Source organism: Mobula birostris, chromosome 5 (assembly GCF_030028105.1).
Source record: "Mobula birostris isolate sMobBir1 chromosome 5, sMobBir1.hap1, whole genome shotgun sequence".
NCBI lineage: Eukaryota > Metazoa > Chordata > Chondrichthyes > Myliobatiformes > Myliobatidae > Mobula > Mobula birostris.
This window is the reverse complement of record NC_092374.1, coordinates 125,730,880-125,749,757: the sequence shown is the minus strand read 5'-3', so window position 1 is coordinate 125,749,757 and position 18,878 is coordinate 125,730,880. Positions and strand designations below refer to the sequence as shown.

General features: G+C 40.0%; 1 protein-coding gene across 1 annotated transcript in view; it reads right to left on the bottom strand.

The window, feature by feature from the left end:
• Positions 1-18,878, bottom strand: part of acvr2aa (activin A receptor type 2Aa) — a 146,878-nt gene that overhangs the window by 62,455 nt on the left and 65,545 nt on the right. Inside the window, exon 2 of the mRNA XM_072258626.1 lies at positions 2,438-2,645. Coding sequence (XP_072114727.1) covers positions 2,438-2,645 — 208 coding nt within the window. The remainder of the gene's footprint in view (positions 1-2,437; positions 2,646-18,878) is intronic.

Below are 18,878 nucleotides of genomic sequence, written 5' to 3'. Positions count from 1 at the left end.
ACCACCAAGATACTGGTGGCGGGAGTTTTGCAAATGACAATACCATTGAATGTCAAAGGTAGTTGGTTGGATTCTCTTTTATGAGAGATGACTTTTCCCGCGACACTTCTGTGGCATGGATGTTGTAGTGCATATAACTAGCAGTCATGGGTTATGTGAGGGGAGACTGGATCAGCCATGCTCTTATTGAATAATTAATTAGGTCCAAGGGGCTAACTAGCCTACTCTTTCTCACTCTAAAGCAGGGGTTCCCAACCTGGGGTCCACAGACCCCTTGCTTAATGGTATTGGTCCACGGCATTTTAAAAAAAAAGGTGGGAAACTCTGCTCTGAAGTTTTTCTGCTGTTTTGCTGTACCTGAACACTAAGTTTCAGTGTTTGGTGCATATGGATACTCAGATCTCTTCAAATATCAATCACCCCTCAATTGCTCACCATTTCAAAATGCTCCATCTTTCCCTTTTCTCTCCATCAAAACTGGTAACTTTATTTTTCACATTAAATTCCATTTGCTGTGCTCTCACATTCACTCACCCTTCCTATATCCCACTGAAGTTCCTGCACATCTTCCTCTCATCTCATACTGTCACCAATCTTTTTATCATTAGTCTAGATCAGAATCTTGATGAGCAACACACACAAAATGCTGGAGGAACTCAGCAGGCCAGGCAACATCTATGAAAAAAAAGTAGTCAACGTTTCGGCTGAAACCCTTTGGCAGCACTAGAGAAAAAAATGCTGAAAAGTAGATTTGAAATGCCAAAGGAGTTTGGGGGGGGGGGGTAAGAGAGAAATGCCAGGTGATAGGTGAAACTTAAAGGGGGAGGGATGAAGCAAGGAGCTAGGAAGTTGACTAGTGAAAAAGACAGAAGGCCATGGAAGAAAGAAAAAAGGGGCAGAAAAAAGAAAAAAGGAGCACCAGAGTGAGGTGATGGGCAGGCAAGGAGGTAACTTGACAGGGGGACAAGGGGATGGGAAATGCTGCAAGGAGGGCAGGAGGCATTACTGGATGTTTGAGCAATTGAGGTTCATGCCATCGATGTTCATGAATTCAGATGAATTAGTTTTGTGGTCTCCTTTATCACAAAGATAGAGATGGTCAATAGCCTGAGGTTCTGTACCAAGATTTGCTACATATCATGAATACGAACTCTCCAACCCAGAAGACCTATTTTCCACCACTGATTATTTCTAACCAACAATTAATCCATTATTCACATCAGTACAGTATCCCACTCTGGCATGTTGGTCCATGGTCACAATGACGCCACTTTCCCATTCGAGGAGCAACACCTTATATTCCATCTGGGTAGCCTCCAACCTGATGGCATAAGCATCAACTTCACTAACTTACAGTAATTTCTTCTGCCTCCCTTTCTCCATTCTCTATTCTGGTTCCCCTCCAACCTCTTCACTTCTGCTCACCTGCCTATCACCTCCCTCTAGTGCTCCTTCTCCTTCCCTTTCTCCCATGGTCCACTCTCCTCTCCGATCAGATTCCTCCTCCATCGGCCCTTTACCTTTTCCACCTATTACCCCCCAGCTTCTTACTTCATCTCTACTCCCCCACCCACCTTCCCCCTCACCTGGTCTCCAACTATCACCTGCCAGCTTGTACTTCTTCCCCTTCCTCCACCTTGGTCTGACGACTTCTTTCTTCCTTTCCAGTCCTGATATGAAATGTCAGACTGTTTAATCCCTCTCCACAGACACTGCCTGCCCTGCTGAGTTCCTCCAGCATCTTGTATGAGTTAATCTGGATTTCCGGCATTGTAGAATTTTTTTGTGTGTGCATGCACGCTGAACATTACTGACTTTTCACCAATTCATATTGACTTTGTCTAGCCCTATTACAATTTCTGTTTTAAAAAAAAGTGTCCTGTTACTACTCCAGTATTAATTGATTTCAACAATTTCCCTACTTCTGATGTCAAGCTAACTGGCACATAGTTCTGAGTTTTTTTAAATCCCTCTTCTTAAATAGAGGGATATAGAGTGATTATGTTTACTACCTTGTTAATCCATTCCAGAAATCTGTAATTTTTGAAGATGATAACCCATGTACCTTCTATTTTTATTGTCCCCCTCCCCTTTCAAAAGCTTGTAATGGAAATTATAAGCTCTTGGGGATTTCTCACTCAGTCCCATTATTTTCTCTGATACAATTTTTTAAAACCAATTGTAATTTCTTTCAGCTTGCCATCCTCTCTAAATTTGTTTCTTTCTCCACCATTTCCAGATTATTTGTGCTTTCTTCTGTGACTGATACAATATATTCATTTAATTTCTATACCATTTCTTTATTCCCCAATACAATTTCTTCAGTATCAGTCTGGAAGGTATCCATATTAACTTTTAGTTTTTTCCTTTTTACATAACCACAGAAAATTTAGAGGATTCTGTGAAAAAAAGATAGGAGTAACAATTTTTTGCCTACTTGTCATAGCAGTTCCAATCATCCAGCCAGCAGCCTCCTTTTACAATTTCTACTGAACCAGAGTTGTTCTTCCAGGTGGCATAACAGTGTCCCCGTTTATCCTTTTCTTCAACGCAGTTCTCAATCGCAGTGTTATTTGCTCGATCTTTATCCCTACTGGCATTATAGATAATGCATACTTGCTTCTCGGATCGACCAAGTATAGCACCTTAAAGAAAATTTTGGTTGGATTTATTATGATAAATTGAAAAAATCCAATTTAAACATTTATATAAAAAAATCATATCAATAGCATATTGCACCAAATACTGTCTAAATCTATGACAATTCAGGTAAAAAAAAAGCGTGCACACTAGGTACAGTATTTTTCCACTCAGATTGATTACACAATTAAAACATATGGAATGATTAAGCATAAATAACAATGATGGAAAAAACTGAATACAGTACACTAACATTTACAAAAGCAAATATAGTTAATCAATGCTGTGGTAAATTGATTTATTATTATCACATGTACCGAGGTTCTCAGAAAAATTTGTCTTTCATATACTGTCCATAAAGATCAATTCATTACAATGGTGGACTGAGGTAGCGCATCGTAAAAACAATACCAGAGTGCAGAATGAATTGTTACAATACCGAGAGACTGCAGTGCAGGTCAAGAATCTATTTTATCTACCAAGGAAACATTCAGTAAGTAGTCAAAACAGCAAGACAGTAGCCATCTGAGTCTGGTGATGCATCCTTTCAGGGTTTTGCATGTTTTGCCTGGTGGGAGGGAGTATAAAAGAGAATGCTCGGGGTGAGTGGCACCTTTGATTATCCTGGTTGGACCAGGACAGGCTGTGTTTTTGTGTAAACGGAATTCCTATTTCTGGTGCACCCCAAGTGGTTCATTATTTATATTACTCAAAACAAGATATTAATTCAAATATGAACTCCCCACCTTGGTATGGCAACAACTGAGGACTTGCAGCAATCGTTCTTTTTATTAGGAAAGGAGATCTACAAACCACTCTTTTTTTACATAGAACCCCTGTTAAATGCATAATTATGCAAAAAGCAAGAATGATAGAGATATGCAAGTAATTTGACAGTAAGCTAAGTGCCTAGAAAAAAAATCTATCGGGCACATATATCAGACTGGAAACCCAAATGAACTGGGAATGATTCTTTGATACAAAATTGTAAAAAAAAAACAACAAACAACATTATATTATGCGATCTCAGTCTTTATTGGTACAGCATGTACACATGGAGCCTCCATAGCAGGCAGTGATGCAACAAGCCAGAATGTTCTCCACTGCTGCCGAAATCTGCAAATCTTTGGAGACATACCAAAGGCTTCACAATTATATCATTGTGTTGGGCCCAAAATAGATTCTCCTGGAACTCCAAGAGACTATGGTAGATTACAGACTCAATCGCCGTAGGCACAACCCTTCTCACCACTGAGGACATCTACAAGAGGCAAAGATTCAAGAAGGCAGCATTCACTACAAAGAATCCTCATCATCTGGGACATACCCTCTTCTCACTACTGGTTGTCGAGGAGCCTGAAGGCCCATACTCAGTGATTCAAAACCAGTTTCTTCCCCCTCCAACATTAGGTTTCTGAATGGTCCACTAACCCAAGAACACTAGCTTGTTATTAATCCTTTTTTCTCCCCCCACAATATCGTTTTTTTAATTTATAGTAAATTTGTGTCTCTTTACTGTTCTTCTGCCACAAAACAAACTTCATGTCACGCTAGTCACCAATAATAAACCTGATTCTGATTATGTTCCTTTTATGGCATTTCTAACACCATCCGAATGAATAAATTGGAAATGTGTATATACCTGCCTACTGCTTCCAGGCACAATAGAAGCACTGCACACCACAGCTTGTCAAAAGAGGTGTCATTGAAGTTCACAGATAATATATAGAAAATGCATGAGCCTTGCCGATTGCTTACTCTCACCGTGAATTTAAAGGTAGGTACAGTTTCATCCACAATATAGAGGCTTTGTAAAGTGGTGGGGTCTTATGCAACAAAGTGCTGATAGACAGGGTGCAGGATTTAGGACAGAAGAAAAGTGAGGGGGGAAAAAAAGCTGTTGTCATTGAAGCTTTGGCCTAGTCTTTACCAGCTGCAAATGACTTTGTAATGAAACAAGGCAGGAAAAATTGCTGGAAATGCTAAAAGCAGGCAGAGTATGATTGCAGAGAAAAAGAGTTAACATTACAGGTTGATGATCATAATTTACCACAGAAATTCAGCAGGGTCCTAAGTGCTAACGGTGGGCTGTAGGCAGGAAATCATGCAGTTCAGACAACAAATTCAGGTATTTCGTGTTTATTTACAGTGGTTGTGGTCAAGTCCAGACAAGTACAAGCAATTTCACTTATCAATTAACAAAGACAAAAAAAAAGTGGCCTTGAAACACTGAAGAAAATAGAAGTAGGCCACCAGGATGTTAAAGCTGAATCTGAATAAAACGCAGGAGACCAGCTTCTTATAGTGACAACAGTTTATTGCGCACCCTCCTGCAGGAGTTTGAAACCCAGTTGTCGAAGGGAAGGCACATAAGTACTGCCACCATCCAACAAGTGGGCTCCCTTAGTCAGGTTACAGCGATATATTTATACATAGTAAGCCCCATACGTTACTGTTGCAGGATGTCATTTGAACTGGTACGCCCAAGTCTGTTGGTGCAAAACTTAATTTCTTAGATAAGAGAGTCTGCCAAATCAAGGCTTAATGACAGATGGATGTGCTGTCCAGTTCTTATCAGTTATTCCTTTTGCTAGGCCCTGACTTAATTACAGATGGATGTTCATTCCTGTCCTTATCGGTGAGCCCTCCTCCCCCACTCAAATGACGGTACAATGTACAATATAATCTAACTCTTAATGTCTCTCTGCAAACCAAAGAGAACTGGTAATGAGCTTGTTTTAGCTCACTGCTGAAGACAGAGTTTACTTCAGTTCAAAAATTCCTATTCAGTCCCAATTATTCTTTTAGACAGAGGTTACAGAGGTTCAAGATGATTTTTTTTATATCCTCAATTCCTCAAGGACCCCAAAGGTTGCCCCATAGAACACAGAAAATCTACAGAACATTACAGGCCCTTCGGCCCATAATGCTGTGCCCACCATGTAACCTACTCGACAAGCTTCCTACAGTCTCTTAAAAGACCCTATTGTATCTGCCTCTACCTTCGCTGGCAGTGCATTCCACTCACCCACCATTCTTTGTATGATCGTGGCTAGTCTCAGATAGCCTCTTTCCATAACCTTCAATCTTTTATATATTCACTACCCTAAAGGAGCATGAGTATCCTTACTTTCTTAATGGGTTAAGTAGTTTGGGCACATCATCAACAAACTTCGACAGATAACTTAATGTTCAAAGTATCCTGATTGGTTGTCTTATGGTTTGGTACAGCAATTCCTTCTTGTCTCTGTTCTGAAGGAATGTCCTTCTATTCTATTCTGAGGCTGTGCCCTCTCACACACTAACTGAAACACCCTCCATACCCATTCCATCTCGACCTTTCAAGAATTGAAGGTTATGAATATAACGTAGCAGAAGGGATTAATTTAGTTATGCATTGAATTACCAGTTTAACTAGTTTGGCATAATATAATGGACCGAAGAGCCCGCTCCTGTGCTATATTGTTCTATGTTCTAGATTCTAAAATCTAAGTGCTAGAGAATGAGGTTTCTGGGCAAATGTATTGAAGGGACAGATCTAAGAAAGAGGTAAATGAAGGAATGGCAAAACCTATAATATGAGGAACATGATTAAGTAAACAGGGAGGAAGAAGGCCAAAGAGATATCTGGAAAAGAGAACAAGCATTGAAAAAGCATCAAAGTATACCGTAAAACAACTCGCAAGCTCATGAGCATATGGGTGCAGCAAGTCACAAGAACCAAATTCTTTGAAGAAACTCAAGATATTGAATGAGTACGAATATGTGAAACCAAGTGGAAATATGTATTAAAAACAGTCAAATCTACTAATAATGAAGATTGAGTGATAGACCCAGCAGCAGAAAAGATGAACTAGGGGATAAGCAGAACTGCATTGATTATTGTAAAATAATAAAAAACACATTAGAATGTAAATTGCATGGGAGCCATTCTGTAATTGGCATCATGATGCTAGTCACAGAACACAGGAACACAACCAAACTTTCAATATATTGCACAAGAACTTATTTTCATTTAGGATAGAGAGACTGGTTGTGCAACTCGCAGCATACATAAATCATCCAGACAGAAACTGTTTTCAGACAGTCATGATTATATTTTGTATTTAATTACATCCTCTATAGAATCTGCTTAAAAATTGGAACCAACTTTCTTGATGTGTAGGAATCACATGTTCAATATAACCTACATTCATTCTCTGTCGTTATAATTCTACATTTCCCCCACATTCCCTTAAATTGAAAGGCAAATTCCGAGAAATATTAAATTAATTGTCCTAAGTTATTATTCAATCTGCTTCTATTAATCATTCAGGCTGCATACCCTCAGATGGCAATGCATATTGTGGAAGGAAATAAAACAGTTGCCCTTTGGTTACTGCTATAGGAAATCCCTTCATTCCTAATCCTATACCAGATATTTAATGGGATCCCAAATACTTTAATGTTAGCATTTATTAATCAGTATTAATTAGATCTCAGTAGATAAAATTTAACTGCATTGCTTGTTAAATATGTTAATCTGAAATAATAATTGTGGATTCAAGACCCACTCTAGATAATTGAGCACAAAAAGTAATACATCACATTAATGCCGGCTTTTGGACAAGACAATGAGGCATAACTATCCTTCAATAATTATTACCCTAGACTACTTGACCATTACTGTATCACTGTTTATGAGTTGCTGTGGAAAGATTCAATGCCGTAGTTCCTACATTTCAAGTGACAGCACTTATCTAGCAATTCACTGGCTGCAAGGGATTTGGAATGTCACAAGACTGAATACACTGTATAAAACTGCAAGCCTTTCCTTCTTTTTTAGTATTTGTTTTTACTGCTACATTCTGGTTTAAACCACTTAACATTTCATTCCCAAAATTTTCATTGTTGCTGCTTTGTTTAGCTGATGCATCTGTAACTTTAGAGTATGTCTAATTCTGTGTGCCAAGATCAAAAAGGCAGAGCCAATATTAATGCACCAATGCTACTGAAACAAGTATTAAACAAATACATATAGCTTCGCAACAGATACCAAAATTCAATTATTTTCAATATACAGGAATATTAATGTCTTCTGTACTAATTCAATCACCATACAGTGTGCCAAAGCAGTGTAGTACAACAGCGGTTCCCAACCACCGGGCCGCGGACCGCTACCAGGCCGCAGAGCATGCGCTACCGGGCCGCGAGGAAGCGATATGATTTGGCGATATGAGTCGGCGATATGAGTCAGCTGCACCTCTCCTCATTCCCTGTCACGGCCACTGATCAGCCATTACGCATGCGAGGTCATGACCCACGCGTCATCCGTGTCAGGGTGGGAAGGAGATCAACTCCTCGAGCTTGCAAATAACGACGGGCTGAAAAATATGTTTGACATAACATCTCTGTCAGCATTTTGGATCAAAGTCAAGGCTAAATATCCTGAGATAGCCACGAAAGCACTGAAAACGTTGCTTTCATTTCCAACATTTTTCTGCGAAGCGGAGTTTTCTGCAATGAATGCAACGAAAACTAAACTGCGGAATAGACTGGACATAAGGAACCCAGTTCGAGTATCGCTGTCTCCTATCACCCCTCAATAGGACCGTGTTGTTGCAGGGAAACAAGCCCAGGGCTCCCACTGATTCAGCGATATTGTGTGTTGCAATAATTTTATATATTTATACGGGGAAAATATGTGCTGTGTGTTTAATATCCAAATGTTACTTAAAATGTTATGATGCTATTGACTTATAAGTGACTGTATAACAATTACAGCACGGAAACAGGCCATCTCGGCCCTTCTAGTCCGTGCCGAACGCTACTCTCACCAACTCCCGCCGACCTGCACACAGCCCATAACCCTCCATTCCTTTCCTGTCCATGTACCTATCCAATTTTTCCTTAAATGATAATATCGAACCTGCCTCTACCACTTCTACTGGAAGTTTGTTCAACACTTACTTCAAGCTCCCCTGTCCTCCCCTGATAATTGACTTATCACTGTATTCATGCGAGGAAAATATGCGCTGTGTGTTTAATATTAAATTCGTTAGATAAACCCTTTTAGATACAAAATTAAGTGTATTACCCACTTATTGCCTATATTCCAGTAGTGATTAACACCCATCCCCACAAACAGAATCGCCAAAAAGGATTTGCTGGGGGGGGGGGGGGGGTGGAATCGGCGGGTCACGATGCACATGCACACTGGTGCCCGCGCAAGGCTTCATGGTCATTGTAGTCTTTCTGGTAAACAACGTATTTGACTGCTACTCTTGTCCGTTGGCAACCCTACCCCCCCCCCCCCCCGCCCCCGGTCGGCCGGTCCGCAGGAATATTGTCAATATTAAACCGGTCCGCAATGCAAAAAAGGTTGGGGACCCCTGTAGTACAACTCAAGTTATCGAAGTTCAGAGTTCAGTTCCTATGCTGCCTGTCAGTAGTTTGTACATCTTTCCGATGAGTTTCCCCTAGGTGCTCCAGTTTCCTCCCACCTTCTAAAGATGTACTGATTAGTAGGTTATTTGGTTATCGTAAATTACACTGTGAATGGGCTAGGGTTAAATAGGCGGATTGCTGGGCAGCACGGCTTGTTTGGGCCAGAAGGGCCTGCTCTGCGCTGTACAAATGAATCAATAAACAACATTGAAGATGATTAGAATGAGCAGCTAAAACAAAGTAAGGTTATTTAATAATGATTACATTCAAGAGACTGCAGAGCTACAAATGAAAAATCATTGCATCAAGTTATGGTACAGATATATGATGATTTTTAGAACTTACGGAGGACATTTCTGCACAGAAATGGATTTCCAAAGAATAGAATCAAGATGGGTGCAAGCATGAACTATATTAAGAGGCAAGGTCTAAGGAAGGGAACAGTTAAACCTGCAGGATGTTCCTAAGAGAGGAAAATACAAGATAGTGAATCTACAAATCTCATTTCGTTAAAGAAGGGGTTAAATTCCTAAAGAGCATTTATTTGAAAATTCCTGTCAGACAGTTTTTAACTTTCACATTGTTGTAAGCCAGAAGGTAATCAATCCCCTCCCATTAAAGATGCAATGAATTAAAAGCAAGCCACAATGGTTTTGACAAGACCAAATACAAAGGATAAAATGTACAAGTCAATTATCCAACGGCCATTTTTTGCCAAATACAAACGTATATTAAAAATAGACTCTCAGGAATGCTTTCTCATTTTAATACTGACTTGTGTTCAAAGACTGTCTCCAAACATGTTCCTTTTTTTTATTGTAGAAAAGCAAGCTTTGGAAACCAGTGTTGTTCAAGCAATGAGAGATGAGCCACCAATGGTGATCTTTGTAAAACAAAGCACTTAAGCATGGATGCAGATAAAATCTATAAAACATATGTTCAAATCCGGAGTTTAACTAACATAATCTTTGCAATGGTTGATGGCTATAACCAAATTTAAAAGATTGCATACTCAACAAGACATACTAAAAATGCCTCAAAGTTCAAAGTAAAATTATTAACAAAGTACATATACATCACCATATTCTATCTAGAAATTCATTTTCTTGTAGGCATTCACAGCAAAACAGAGAAACACAACAGAATCAATGAGAAACTACACACAAAGACAGACAACCTATCTGCAAAAGACAATAAACTGTGCAAGTACAAAAAAAGAGAAAAACAAAATAATAATAAATACTGAAAATATGAGTTGCAGATATGCCTAGCCCAAAATGATTTTGTTTCTGCACAAAGATAATGTTAGAATTGATAGATAACTAAAATAACTTAATCAAACACTAAATAATTGAGCAACCATTAACAAGACAAAATAACCTAATGGCTGAGCCATTTAAAAAGTGGGAAGTGGTTAACAATTAGCATCTAAACAAAATGAAATTGATTTTAAACTCTCATGTCACCTGCTGATATCAAGGATAGGATTGTAACATAAAACATGCATCACAAATCTAATTGCTCAGTCACCGCTTCATCAGGAAATTTAAATTCTGGATGAACTATTTTTTTGGTTTATTCGCATACAACTTGTTACTTGTAAAGCTTTAATGGAACAATACTGACTTGTCCACAAGTTCCACTATGAATTGGAGAACATAATTTTAAAACAAAAATTAATGCTCTTGTGATGGATTTCAACTCAATATTCTTAGTATGCACCAGTTCAGTACTTCAGGTACTATCTGCCTAGAAAAAAATCAGCCTGTGAAAACCGGTTCTTTATAGGATACAGGAAGAAGCTGCCTTTAATAATGATTTATGTCTTATATGCCACTACTACAAGTTATTTGATTAACCAGGACAAGCTAATCTCTATACAACAGACAGGAATGTAGTTATAATTTGTTATGGTTTTCCTTTTTTGGTTCAATTAGTGCAAAGCACTTGTAAGGACTAGGGATCCAACTCTAGCAATACTGCAATAGCTGTTCTATGTATTGTTCCTTGTCCCTATATAACAAGGAAACTGGTAAAAGGATTAGAAGACACATGAGATTCTGCAGATGCTGGAAATCTTGAACAATACACAAAATGCTGGAGGGGAGGAACTCAGCAGGTCAGGTAGCAGCTATGGAAGGAAATGAAAGGTTATCATTCCCCTGAACCCCCCTTTATTTCCCCCTCGTTACAGAGGCCCTCTTATTCTTTTTCTTCCCCTCCCCCCCCATGACCTGCCCATCACTTCCCTCTGGCTCCCACATCCTTCCCTCTTATTCCATGGTCTACTGCCCTCTCCTATCAGAATCCTCCTTCTTCAGCTCTTTACATCTTACATCTATCATCTTCTAACAAGTCACATCATTTCCTTTCATCACCACTCCCACACACATCTACCTTTCCCTATCACCTACCAGCCTGTGCTCCTACCCACAATTTTATTCTGGCTTCTGTCCCCTTCATTTCCATTTCTGATGAAGTCTTGGCCCTAGAGCTCAACTGTTCATTTCCCTCCATAGACAGATTAGATTAGAAGACAGGATCCTGAAACTAAATGCTTAAACAGATGGTAGAATCAAAACCCCTCAGTACATTTAAAAAGTATCTGCAAGGTGACAAAAGAGTTTGATGAAGCCAAAACAGTGGATGTTATCTACATAGATTTCAATAAGTCATTTGATAAGATCCTTCATGGTAGGTTGATTCAAAAGATGAAGTATGCATTGCAAGTTTGAACTCAGAAATGACTTATAGAAGACAGCGAATAGGTTTGGAAGGTTGTTATGCTGGCTGGAAGACTGTGATCAGTGCTGTTCCATTAGGATCAGTGCTGCAACCTCTGTTGTTTGTGATATACATCAAAGACTTGGATGAAGCTGTGGATGTGCAAGTTTGCGGATGACACCAAAACTGGTGGAGTTGTGGACAGTGTTAAGAACCATCAAAAAATACAGTCGAATACGTATCAGTTACAGATATGGGCAGATGGAATATAATCTGGGCATGTGTTAAGTGTTGCACTTTGGGAGATCAAATGAAAGGAGAAAGTAGACAGTTAATGATAGACTCCTTAACATCACTGAGGTAAAGAAGGATCTTGAGGTCGAGGTCCAGGTCCATAGTTCGCTAAAAGTGGCTACACAACTAGAAGGTCGTAAATACTTGCCTCCATTGATGGGAGTGTTGCTATAAGAATAAGGAAGTCATGCTGGAGTTAAACTCTAGTCAGCATGCACTTGGAATATTGTATCCAGTTCTGGTCATCCCATTATAGGAAGGATGTGGAGAACGTGCACAAGAGTTTGGGATGCTGCCCAAGGAAGATGATATGAGCTACAAAGGCAGGTTGGACAACCTTGGGTTGTTCTCCTTGGAAGAGAGGCTAAAGGGAGACCTGATAGAGGTTTTCAAAATTATAAAGGCAATAGATAGATCAGACAGTCAGAATCTGTTCCCCAGGGAGTAAGTATCAGAACCAGAGGACATTCTTTTCAGGTTAGAGGGGATACCTTTAGTTTTTTTCTAGAAACACAGAGTGGGTGCTTGGAATAGCTTACTGTAGTATACTGGAAGCAGTCAGTTTAGTGAAGTTTAAGAGGGTTTTCGATGGACATATAAATATGAAAGGAATGGAGTGATATGGATGATATACAGAAGGATATCAACATAATCTTCAATATTGTGGGCTAATTGGCCCATCATGTGCTGTACTGTTCTATGAACACTTTAAACACCTTGAACTTCAAGGGTGAAGGCCAAGAATCACATCTCTTTCACCCTGCCACCTACCTTTCTACACCCAACCACACAACGTAGATATAATTGGCTAAATGGGTTTCTTCTGTGCTGCAAATTTCTGAAGTGTTATGTTCAATGGACTTTTGACTGGATATACCTGGTAAACATTGCATGGTATCAGACTAGAAAGGGGAAATTCCTCAGCAAATGCTTCTTCTACAGTCAGAAGTATACACCCTTATGAAAACATGATCATAGACTAAATGTTTATGAATGCAACTGATTTTCTGTTCTGGAAATTTGAAAATGCCAGATAAAATCTTACCGGAAATTATTCCCCTAGCTCAGGGCAGTCTTCACCTGCAGTACTCAATTACATTTAGTTTAAAACTTCAAGTAATGGATATGGGAGGGTGCCGAAGTCGTCTAGCATTCCATTACACAAGAGACAGAGACACCTACAACATTTAGCCTGGTACCCAGTTTCTATTTCTCACAGCATTTCCTAATCCCCATCAGTGTTCCCACAGCCCTCAAGCAAATAATAAGATACCACTACTTTTCCTAGTTCAAAAATACTGATTACTATTTGAAACATGATTTAAGTTGCACTTAGTCATTATCGTATGATTCAGAATTTTCTGTTGCAGGAAAAACAAACACCTAGTGCAAAATTTGGAACAAATGGCTTTCATTTCATGTGCACTAATGGAAAAAAAAACACTAAATAGAATCAAACAACACTACAGCACAGAAACAGGCCCTTTGGCCCATCTAGCCTATGCCAAGCTATTAATCTGCTAGTCCCATTGACCTGCACCCAAACCACTGCCCTCCATACTCCTCCCATCCAATCATGTATCTATCCAAATTTCTCTCCACCACTTCCCACTGGCAGCTCATTCCACACTCTCACCACCCTCTGAATGAAGAAATTCCCCCTTGTGCCCCCCCAGAAACATTTCACTTTTCACCCTTAACCCATGACCTCTAACTGTAGTCTCACCCACCTCAGTGGAAAAAGCCTGCTTGCATTTACCCCATCTATACCACTCATAATTTTGTACACCTTTAGCAAATCTCCCCTCAATCTTCTATGCTCCAGGGAGCAATTCAAACTGATGTCGCATACTGCTTAGTGTAATATACCAAGTGACTGCATGCCTGAGGCATCTTTGATTTGCATTTTAAATGAACAGTTCAGCATAGGCCACCCAAAAGCACAGATATCTCAATTTAACATGCTGAGCCTTCTCAAAACCAAAACAGAACTGGGAAACTCACTCAGTCGCTTAACTCTGCTAAATCCTCTTGATCTTGTGAACCTTGCTGCACTTTCTTCAATGCCAATATATTTTTGCACTATCCTGCAGAGCACGATTGCAGTGCATTTGGTCTTTAAATTCAAATATGACTGCTACAGTTTAAAAAAGACATACCAGGAATCTGGCACAAGCTCTTGCTTCTACTCGCACTTTCACAGCAATGAAACAGTGATCTCATTGCAGCTTCCATCACATCAAAAAGTAGGTGATGACAGAGACCACAGCATCTGGTCTGTCAACACAAGGAGCAGCCACTGCTAATCGTTTGTAATGGCCCACACTCACTGTGTCACTCTGGGAGCAGCCCTATGCTTGCACCCAAGCTCCAAGTAGCTGTATGTTGTCACAGTCACCCAAGCCTCATGAATGCAAATTGAATGCAAATTCTTTCAACAGAATCAGAAGCAGGTTTATTATCAATGGCATGTGATGTGAAATTTGTTAACTTAGCAGCATCAGTTCAATGCAATACATAATCTAGCAGAGAGAAAAAATAATAAAATAAAAAATAATAAACAAGTAAATCAATTACGTATAGTGAATAGATTTTTGAAAATGTGCAAAAACAGAAATACTGTATATTTAAAAAAGTGAGGCAGTGTCCAAAGATTCAATGTCCATTTAGGAATCGAACGGCAGAGAGGAAGAAGTTGGTCCTGAATCACTGAGTGTGTACCTTCAGGCTTCTGTACCTCCAACCTGATGGTAACAGTGAGAAAAGGGCATGCCCTGGGTGCTGGAGGTCCTTAATAATGGACGCTGCCTTTCTGAGACACGCCCTGAAGATGTCCTGGGTACTTTGTAGGTTAGTACCCAAGATGGAGCTGACTAGATTTACAACCTTCTGTAGCTTCTTTCAGTCCTGTGCAGTAGCCCCTCCATACCAGACAGTGATGCAGCCTGTCAGAATGCTCTCCACGGTACAAATATAGAACTTTTTGAGTATTTGTTGACATGCCAAATCTCCTCAAATTTCTAATAATGTATAGCCGCTGTCTTGCCTTCTTTATAACTACATCGCTATGTTGAGACCAGGTTAGCTCCTCAGACATCTTGATGCTGCTCACTCTCTCCACTTCAGATCCCACTCTGAGGATTGGTATGTGTTCCTTCGTCTTACTCTTCCTGAAGTCCACAATCAGCTCTTTCATCTTACTAACATTGAGTGCCAGGTTGTTGCTGCAGCACCACTCCACTAGTTGGCATATCTCACTCCTGAACGCCCTCTCGTCATCACTTGAGATTCTACCAACAATGGTTATATCGTCAGCAAATTTATAGCTGGTATTTGAGCTATGCCTAGCCACACAGTCATGTGTATATAGAGAGTAGAACAGTGGGCTACGCACACACCCCTGAGGTGCACCAGTGTCGATCGTCAGCAAGGGGGATATTTTATCACCAATCTGGAGAGATTGTGGTCTTCTGGTTAGGAAGTCGAGGATCCAATTGCAGAGGGAGGTACAGAGGCCCGGGTTCTGCAACTTCTCAATCAGGATTGTGGGAATGATGGTGTTAAATGCTGAGCTATAGCTGATGAACAGCATCCTGACGTAGGTGTTCGTGTTGTCCAGGTGGTCTAAAGCCGTGTGGAGAGCCACTGAGATTGCGTCTGCCATTGACCTATTGTGGCGATAGGCAAATTGCAATGGGTCCAGGTCCTTGCTGAGGCAGGAGTTCAGTCTAGTCATGATCAACCTCTCAAAGCATTTCAAAACTGTTGATGTCAGTGCTACTGGGTGAGAGTCATTTAAGCAGCCCACATTATTATTCTTAGGCACGGGCATAATTGTTGCCTTTTTGAAGCAAGTGGGAACTTCCACCCGTAGCAGTGAGAAGTTGAAAATATCAGTGGGCACGTTTTCAGAGCCTTACTAGGTACTCCATCGGGACCTTCCTCCTTGCGCGGGTTCACTCTCTTTAAAGACAGCCTAACATCGGCCTCTGAGATGGAGATCACAGGGTCATCAGGTGCAGCAGGGATCTTCACAGCTGTAGTTGTGTTCTCCCTTTCAAAGCGTGCATAGAAGGCATTGAGTTCATCTGGTAGTGAAGCATCGCTGCCATTCATGTTATTGGGTTTCGCTTTGTAGGAAGTAATGTCTCGCAGACCCTGCCAGAGTTGCTGTGCATCTGATGTCACCTCCAACCTTGTTTGAAATTGTCTCTTCACCCTTGAAATAGCCCTCCGCAAATCATACCTGGTTTTCTGGTACAGGCCTGGGAGCCAGACTTGAATGCACAGATGTAGCCTTCAGCATGGGCACACACTCATCCACACAGGTTTTAATGAAGTCGGTAACAACTGCAGCATACTCATCCAGGTTTGAAGATGAATTCCTCAATACAGTCCTGTCCACCGATTCAAAGCAGTTCTGTAGGTGCTCCTGTGCTTCCCTTGTCCATACCTTCTTGGTCCTTACTGCTGATGCTGCAGACTTTAGTCTCTGCCTGTACTCAGGGAGTAGAAGTACAGCTAGGTGATCAGACTTCCCGAAGTGAGGGCGTGAAATAGCACGGTAGGCATTCTTGATGGTTCACTCTGTGCAACTCTTAATCCAGTGAAAACATTTCAATTGTTTTATCTTTGCTGTAATGCCAGCAGAGAGCTAGGCCCTCAATTTGGCTCTCAGCAAAGCAGCAGGCAGGACAGGGAGTTGCATGAGGTCCCTAGCATAGCAGCAGTATCAGTGATGCACATGCGAAATGCTATAATGACCACTTTCTCTGTCAATTCTACTGTCACTTTCATTTCTGGGAGACTATCCTGACAATTACTGAAACAGAGTGCATCTTTCCTTGGGTGGAGCAACTAAACAAGAACTAAATAATCCAATTAAAAAGTTAGCCCAACAAAAACAAACTAAAAGCAAAGAACTACTATGTTGTAACTATTGCATGAATAAATCCACAGCTTCCTTGCATCTGAAAACTGACTTTTATTCACTTACCTCCCCAGTTTGCAAAATCACTTCCATGAAATCTAAATCCCTAGCTCAATTTGAAAATGCATCTACCATACTGTTGTTTATTAGCGAATTAGCATTTCAGAACTTCTTGTATTCATGCGTTATGTTTCTGGGTTTGACATTAGACCCACATTCTCACCTTCTTTCTTGAAATCAAAATCATTTATAAGGAATTAAACAGATGGATCACACATATTGGCTTGATTTTTGTTGTGTCAGAATCCAAAGTTAGTCCTGACGAAGAGTCTCGGCCTGAAATGTCGACTGCACCTCTTCCTAGAGATGCTGCCTGGCCTGCTGCGTTCACCAGCAACTTTGATGTGTGTTGCTATTATTAAAGCATCACAGCTTTCACAATTAGCAAAAAGGGGGAAGGACTTTGCTGGCTCTGAAAAGATTTCAAGATGCCATTTACCTCTGGTGTTGTTCACAGGCCATGCCTATGAAGGTCAGGATATTTCAGAGAAGTGAGATTAGCTCTCTGGATCCAGACCAGAGAACTGCAGGTATCAATTTCATGTGATGATCCTAGGCCAGTAGACTCATCATGTTAAATAGTTTCTGCAAATTTTATTTACACAATAAAACATAATTAGTCTGTTTGAGCTGCATTTCTCAGTCAATCTTAACTACAGGACAGCTCAGATTCATTCTGGCCCAGTAACCCTAAAGAAGGTGAACGATTATTTCAATGAAGGACAGTTTAATCTTTTAGCGTATTTTTTTCCAAACACTGTCACTTCAGTTATAGATTCTAAGATCTTCTCCATGAGTGATGCTTGAATTATTGGTCTGTAATTCCTCACTTTTTCCTCTTTCTGATTTTTTTTAAATTAGTGAGGTTCCATTGTGTCTGTAGGAACTGCTTCAGGGTCTGAAGAATTCTGCAATTTGATTGCTAATGCAACCACTAATTCCAAGGTTATTTCTACCCTGAAACATAGATTATCATGATCCGAGGATTTGTCAGCATTTAACTTCATTACTTTACTTATCACTGTTTCTTTACTGTTACTGGTTTTCTTCAGTTCCACCTCCCTGGAACCTTGGTTTGCAAACATCCACGGAGGTTATTTGTGGTTCTGTCTTTACAAAGGAGGCCAAGTGTTTATTGTTCTGTCACTTCTTTGTTCCTACTTTTCTCCCATTTCTGGCTAGAGGACACTACATCTGCTTTCAATAACATTTTACCTTCACACTTCCATAGAAACTTTCCGTTTTTTTTTAAATGTCCTTTGCAACTTTACTTTTGTATTTCATCTTTCCTGATTGCCCTTCTATGCCGAATTCTAAACTGTTTCCAATTCTTAGATTTGTAGCTTTCACTGACAATTTTATACATCCCCTTGTATCAAATATTATCACAAATCTTCCTTTATGACTTATTTTTGTGGCAGAGACCACTAATTATTTTTTATAATTTAATATGCATTATTTAAGTACAGAATGATTATACCTTATCCGAAATCCCAAAATCTGAAAACCTCCGAAACTGAATTTTTTTTGAGCACTGACATGAAGTCACAAATGCAAAATTCTACAAGGTGCTGGGAAGGTTCTGCACACAACAGACATTTCTGAGGAGTGACCTCACAAATGTAATAAACAGAAGTTAATAGAAAAGCACTGCATAAAGTGAAAAATGAAGATTTCGATCATGTATTGAAAGCGTGAATGTCAGCGGTGTGAACATATGCCGCTTAATGATATGCTGATCATGAAACAAGCCAGGATCTATCACGACGAACTGAAAATTGAATGTAATTATGAATATTCAGCA